Source organism: Triticum dicoccoides, chromosome 7A (assembly GCF_002162155.2).
Source record: "Triticum dicoccoides isolate Atlit2015 ecotype Zavitan chromosome 7A, WEW_v2.0, whole genome shotgun sequence".
Classification (NCBI taxonomy): domain Eukaryota; kingdom Viridiplantae; phylum Streptophyta; class Magnoliopsida; order Poales; family Poaceae; genus Triticum; species Triticum dicoccoides.
The window spans coordinates 692,172,792-692,180,241 of record NC_041392.1 but is presented as its reverse complement, the minus strand read 5'-3'; the positions used below and the strand labels follow the sequence as shown (position 1 = coordinate 692,180,241).

The following is a 7,450-nucleotide window of genomic DNA, read 5'->3' as shown; positions in this document are numbered from 1 at the left end:
CGGTCGGATCGTCGAAACAATCGAGTACGTCGTCAAAGCGTGGCGCAACCAAGACGATGAAACAAGGAGAAACATGCACCATCGAGGTTGTCGACAGTGCAACCGGCAGGCCGCTGGAGCCCCGCAAGAACGCCACCAAGTTTGTCAACCAATGCGGAGCCATTGTTAGAGACAACGTCTCGATCACCGTCCAGGAGTGGAATAAGCCAAAGAAGGCACGAATTGCTGGTTTCACTTTTGTCGATAAGAGAACAAAAAAAGATTGCTTCAAGAAGCTTATGGAACATTTCGTTCTACCTCCGGAATACAACAAATTCGATGAGGAGGGTAACAAGATTGAGGAAAACAAGGAGAGGAGGAGGCTAGTCAAACAGTTCGCTCTTCATAAGATGGCCGACGCATTCCGGAAATTCAAGCAAAATCTAGCCCATGACTTTGTCAAGCAGAACAAGACTCCGGATTTCAAAGGACAATATGAGAAACTGAAACATGATTGGCCAAAATTTGTGAAGCAAAAGAAATCGGAGCAGTTCATTCAAATATCGAAAAAAATAAGGAAAATGCGGCTAAGAAGGAGTACAATCATATTATGGGGCCAGGAGGGTATCGCCTTTGGGAGCCTAGGTGGGAGAAGATGGAGAACGAGCTGAGGGCGCGAGGAATCCGTCCAGGTACGGAGGGATGGGACCCAAGGGCCAAAAGCTGGTGGTACGGGCATGGGGGAAAGCTGAACCCGGAGACAGGGGAGTGTGTTTACCAGGGCAAAATAATTAAACCCACCCAAGCCCTTATTGATGCAATGAGGGATTCTCAAGAGGGGAAGATCAAGTTCAACAGAGAGAACGACGCGCTGACAAAAGCCCTCGGGAATCATGAACACGGAGGACGTGTACGAGGCATGGGGCACATTCCGTGGAAAATAGGGTTCCCCCAGAACGATGAACCGTACGGTTACAGAAGCCGAAAGAGAAAGATGGATCGGGAAGCAGATGTTGTGGCGCGGTTGGCATCGGAAATGGATGTGATGAAGAAAACCGTGAGTGTACTAGTAGCCGAAAGAGATGCAGCTCGGGCGCAGCATGAAGATCATCCAGCGGATCTCAGAAGCCAGCAGCGGAGAAGTAGTGTGGCTTCCACGGAGGCCCCACCGGCTGGTGCAGATGCACCGACGATCGAAATTACTGCACCGGAGCCTCTGGTGGTCGAAATTACTGCACCGGAGCCTCTGGTGGTCGAAATTACTGCACCGGAGCCTCCTCGCTACCCCGTGGACGATATAAAGGAGATGAAAGAATGTCATCTGTATTATCCTATCGGGAACATGTCCATGAAGGTAGCCATCGGCAGTGCTTTACCATGTTTACTTGGAGCACTCCACCACAACAACCCCATTCAAGATGGCTATGCTCGTGTCACGGTGGAGGACATAGTCCAAGGGTTTGAGGACCTGGAGATTGACATTGCTACACCTGAAGGGGAGAAAAGACTTGGAGATGTCAAGCGCCATTTCATTCTATGGCAAAAGAAGTTTATCAAGTTTCCAGGCGAGGCGCCAAGGACAACAAGTCCACCCCCCTACGGTGGTGGCGGTTCACCTACACCTCCGTCACGTCAGCCGACGCCCCCCAGTCCACAACGTCCGGCGGGTGATCAGACGCCGCCCCCCAGTCCTCGTCCGGCGGGTGATCAGACGCCGCCCCCCAATCCACCTCCAGCAAAGAAGCAGAAGCAGTCCTGGATTATTAACCCGGACCCTTATGTACCTAAGACCACAAAGGTACCGGAGCCATCACTGAAGCCTCTCCCCACAAGGCCTTGGGAACGTAGTGCCGAGGAAACTGCCGCGGCCGCGGCTGCTGATCATGAGAAATGGAAGGCGGACTGCAAGAAGAAAAGAGAGCCCGAGCCCAAGCCAGTATTTTCTGATGAGCAAAAGAAGTGGGCTAAGTCATTTTTGAGCACACCGTCCCAAGCCACGAAGAATCTGCCTGACGACTATGCACGTGAACTTCGTAGGCAGGCACTCATGTTGAAGGAGAAGAAAGAGCGGGCGGAGAACCAGGAGAACAAAGCCTTGGAGGAGGCCGAGAAAACGGAATTAGAAAGTAAAAAAAGCGGGAAACGAGTTGCCCAGCTCGGGGAACAAAGTAAACAATCGATTGCCCCGCTTATAGTGAAAGCCGCCGGTCCGGATGACCCCGATATCATAGCAGCTGTGGCAGCACATGGATTGACTGTAACGAGTGCCAGAGAACAAGCGGCCAACTTAGGTATTACTCTTCGTGAACTGTTAGGCCTTGATGAGGCGCCAGTGAAGGAGGTAGTAATTACATATGTGAAGAATGGGCCTCTCGTCGAGCCTGCGCAGGAAGAGGATCTACCTCCACAAATGAAAGGTCTGCTGAAATGGTACAAGAGTTACATAAAAAATAAAAACGCCAAAGAATATATTTATGCGGAAGTTAGATATGAGCATCACTTCAAACATTACTATGTACAAATTCATCTGAGTGAATTGTTCCAGCTTTTCAATCTGCGCGAGCTCGACAAATCTATCATCAGTTGCTACGTTCTGTAAGTGATTTATTTCTACCCCATCTCGTTCATATTGCCTGCACTATATATATGTCCTAACTATATTGTTGTGTCCGCTATTATACATGCAGAATGAAGATTAAGGAATGCAGAGTAAGGAACATCCATGATGTTGGGTTCATTGACCCACACATCGTTAATGGATATGTGTTGGAGCATCACCCCGCCGACATGGAGGCAGACCTGTGGCAGTTTCTTACAAAGCAGGAACTCAAAAGTGATATTCTATTTCCTTACCATTTTGGGTGAGTGTTTCTGTCTTGAGCACATTCTCTTTTGTTTACTCCATGCATGGTATGTGGCCGGCTAATCGATGAGTTATGCATGAGGTACTGTGCATGTATCGTGTCCGCAGGTTCCACTGGATTCTGCTAGTAATTAAAGTTGACACCTCAGAATGTCTCGTCCACGACTCTCTGAATAAGGATCCAAAGCTTTGGGTCGACATGAGAAGAATGCTGCAGAAGTAATTATTTTCATTCATTTGCGCTCTATATCGATCGGCCTATTTCGTTCATTTCCTAATATCAAGTAACTAATAACTCTCTTGTTCATTTAATTTTCTTTGCCTCGTAGGGTTTGGAGACGGTTCGTAGATACAAAGGTCGGTGAATTCAAAAAAGAGCTAGAATTCAAAAGGGCAAAGGCTAAGAATGGTGAGGATATTCAGCCAGCGGGGACCAATCTATGTGCATACTATGTCTGTGAGATGATCCGGAGATACACCTCTGAGCGGGTTCCGAGTGATACCAATGCTCAGAGGAATAACCTCCAGATGATGCTTAGTCCAGAAGCTCGCTTCCGACCACTTCAAGAGGAACTAGCTGGATGGTTCAGGAGGGAAGTCCTCCATCCTAAAGGAGAACACCATTACGAGGACGTAGAACTTTATATGCATTAAATTATGTATGGAAACTTGTTCAAAATTGTATATGGTCATCCGATGATATTGAATATATATTGTATATTCCTCTTGAATTCTTTTTGGTTCTAATTTCAAATTTGTTTGAAATTGTACATTCATATGCATGTATGTAGTACCGTAGAATATGTGAAACTCCTTCAAAATTAAAATAAAGCACAAAAGAAATAAAACAATACAAATTAAACAGAAAACAGGTTTAGGGGGGGGGGCTAAAACCCTAAACCTGCGGCGGCCTTTAGTCGCGGTTGGCCAGAAGAACCGCGACTAAAGGTCCTCCGCCCCGACGGCCGCCTGGCGCCCACGTGGACGGGCCTTTAGTCGCGGTTCTTAAGCAACCGCGACTAAAGGGTGGGGCCTTTAGTCGCGCCCGTTCGGTCGCGGTTGCGCAACCGCGACTAATGGCAGTTGCGAACCGCGACCAAAGGCTCTTTTTCCACCAGTGCAAGGTGGTGCCAGCGACGGGATGGCGTTGGCGATCGACGGCGGTGAGGACGAGGATGGGAAGTCACTAAGTAAAACACATCTACACATATGCAAACTAAGAAGTTAATTTGAGCTCAAATTGCATATAAATCAAATAAACTCCCACATAATTACTCCCACACTAAAACCGACAAATCACTGTACTTATAAAGCACGAAACGAGCTAAACTAGCAACAAGATATGAAAGAATGAAGTTGCTAACCTTTTAGAACCCTTGGATAGATGGAGTGCCTTAAATCTTGAAAATCTTGGCAAAAATGGAGGATGAACTCGAGCTAGGGTAAGGAAACAGAGAGGAGAGAAAGGAGAAAGTTTGGACTCGGGCTAGACAAAGCATCTATATATAGGGATATCTTTAGTCCCAGTCGATATCACCAACCGGGACTAAAGGTCTATCTCTAGTCCTAGTTGGTGATACCAATCGGGACTAAAGGGGCCCAGCCTGCCGCCACCCCTTTAGTCTCGGTTGGTATCGCCAACAGGGACTAGAAGTCCCATATGAACCGGGACTAAAGGAGATCGTGCCCCCATACACTCCTAGCCGTTGAAACCGGGACTAATGTTTACATTAGTCATGGGCCCAAACCCAGCCGGGACTAATGCTCTGGATCAAAGATAGGTTTTCTACTAGTGAAAAATAAACAATTAAATATAAATACATAATATCCATAAATAAAATTTATTAATATTTTTGAAAGTTTAGTAATGTTAATGCAATCCATTTGTTGATAAAGCAAACAATTCAAATAGTTGGACATGTTTTTTTGAACTAATTTTATATGATATACACAGTATCATAACTATGAACTACATAAGAAACATGTGCTTTTGAAAAATGTGCTATTTTAAGCCACACCTCAAAGGAATGTGATTTAATAACTATTTTTGCACTCTCTTAGAACTTTTGTTAATGTTTCTCCCAAAAAATGGAATTTTTGAAAAAAAATGATTTTTTTTCGATTTTACTGTTGACCAAGCTCATTTGAGTTCAGGAGCAGAAAAGCACTTTCGATCAAGACCTCCATTTTTTAGATTCGAGTGGTCAGTTTTTTTTCTGAAGATAGTGTAGTGATCAGCTTTTCATTTTTGTGGGGAGGGAAGTGCAGTGGTCAGCTGGAAGCACAACTCCCCAAAAGAGAAAACCGTCTGTAGGACGGAAGCCCAAGTCAGCCCATCTTATCGTATTTTCTGCAGCTCGGCCCGTCTTAAGATTGATGGTTCCGCCATCCACCCGGCGCCCATGTTCCTTCCGAGCCGTGTACCTGGTTGCTCGATCTGACCGGAGCAACTGACGCGCGCGCTCCCCGCCACGCCAGTCGCCCGAAGGATCCACCATCCGCCACCTTCGGCGGCTCGCCGGAACCCAGAGCCCTCGCATCACGCCGTCGCAGTCTCAGAACTCCGGTGATCTGGCTCCATCCGCCAGCCGATGCCGCCCGCGCCGCCGCTCCGGTGCCGCCTCGTGCTCCCGCTCGCCGCCTTCGTCTCCGTTCCGTTCCTGCTCCCACTCACCCTCCCCCTCCTCCTCCTGCTCCGCCCCTCTGCCACCTCCCCGCACGCCCTGTCCTCCCACCGCCTCTCCTGGCTCCCGTCCATTCGCGTCTCGCATCCGTCACCACCGCCACGGACGGCACGAACGCCAACCCCGCCGGCACAAGCGACGTCGTCACCTTCTCCACCGCCGCCGCGGCCGCTGACACAGACGGCGTCACCTCTCCCACGTCCCACACCGCCGCCCAAGGCAGCCGATCGCGAGAAATCCGAACGGTGCGACATCTACGACGGGACGTGGGTCCCGGACGACGACGAGGAGCTGACGCGGCCGCTGTACGCGCCGGGCACGTGCCCGTACGTGGACGAGGCATACGCGTGCGCGTCCAACGGGCGGACGGACGACGGGTACACGCGGTGGCGCTGGGCGCCGCGCCGGTGCGGGCTCCCCAGGTTCAACGCGACGGACCTGCTGTGGAGGCTGCGCGGGCGGCGGCTGATGCTGGTGGGCGACTCCATGAACCGAAACCAGTTCGAGTCCATGCTCTGCATCCTCCGGGCGGCGCTCCCCGACAAGTCGAGGATGTTCGAGACCCACGGGTACCGGATCTCCAAGGGCCGCGGCTATTTCGTCTTCAAGTTCCAGGTAAACTCCATGGCGAAGTCGTCAATCGATCAAACTCCAGTGGTCGAAGGTTGAACGATGGATTCTTGTAGGATTTTGACTGCACGGTGGAGTTCGTGCGGTCACATTTCCTGGTCCGGGAAGGGGTGCGGCTGAACCGGCATGGGAACTCTAACCCGACCCTCCAGATCGACCGAATCGACAAGACGGCCGGTCGGTGGAAGAAGGCCGACGTCCTCGTCTTCAACACCGGCCACTGGTGGACGCACGGCAAGACCGCCAGGGGGTACGTCACGTACCGCCGGAGATTCCATTGATTTGCTCCTCTTCAGCAGGCTCAAATCATCGATCGATAAAACAGTAGATGAACAACTAATGTCAATAATTGCGTGCAGCACCAACTACTACATGGAAGGCGACACGCTGTACCCCCAGTTCAACTCGACGGAAGCCTACCGGAGAGCCCTCAGGACATGGGCGCGGTGGGTCGACAAGAACATGGACCCCAACAAGAGCCTCGTCTTCTACCGGGGATACTCGATGGCGCATTTCAGGCACTGATCACAATTAGAACTTGGTTCTAGCACACATGTTTCAGTTCGAGCTGGATCTGACGAGTTCTAGCACACATGTTTGCCGTCGCCGGCCGCGGCGGGATGCAGGGGAGGGGAGTGGGACTCAGGCGGGTCGTGCAGCGGCGAGACCGAGCCGGCGTTCAGGGGGTCCGTGGTGGACAGCTACCCGGAGAAGATGCGGATCGTGGACGAGGTGGTGGCGCGGATGCGGTTCCCCGTGCGGCTGCTCAACGTCACGAGGCTCACCAGCTTCCGCAAGGACGCCCACCCGTCGCTCTACGGCATGGCGCCGGACAAGAGGAGGAACGTGTCCAAGAGGAAGCAGGACTGCAGCCACTGGTGCCTCCCCGGCGTGCCCGACGCGTGGAACGAGCTCATCTACGCGTCGCTCGTCTTGGAACCCAACCCCAGCTCATGGGACAAATCATAGCTAGTAGATGAGATCATGCATGAGAATGAGATACACATCACATGAGCTTGTAAATTAAAGAGGTAAATACATTAGAGGTGCCTAAACTTGTCCGGGGCGGTCACTTTAGTGTGTAAACTTGCAAAATGTCAAAAACTGGTGCCACAACTTGTCCATTTGGTGCATATACGGTGCCTCGCTCGTACGCCGCCGTATTTGCTTGCCGCGTGGCCTGACATCTCGCTCCGTATATGCATCAAATGGACAAGTTGTGGCACCATTTTTGACATTTTGCAAGTTTAGACACTAAAGTGACCGCCTCGGACAAGTTTAGGCACCTCTGGTG

General features: G+C 50.7%; 1 protein-coding gene across 1 annotated transcript; it reads left to right on the top strand.

Annotated features, from left to right (window-relative positions):
* Positions 1 to 5,433: 5,433 nt before the first annotated feature.
* LOC119333913 (protein trichome birefringence-like 5) lies at positions 5,434 to 7,214 on the top strand. The gene is made up of 4 exons (XM_037606630.1): positions 5,434 to 6,141; positions 6,213 to 6,406; positions 6,516 to 6,674; positions 6,783 to 7,214. The coding sequence occupies exons 1-4, from the start codon at positions 5,434 to 5,436 to the stop codon at positions 7,123 to 7,125; spliced, it is 1,404 nt and encodes a 467-aa protein (XP_037462527.1). The 3' UTR covers positions 7,126 to 7,214.
* The last annotated feature ends 236 nt before the right edge of the window (positions 7,215 to 7,450 follow it).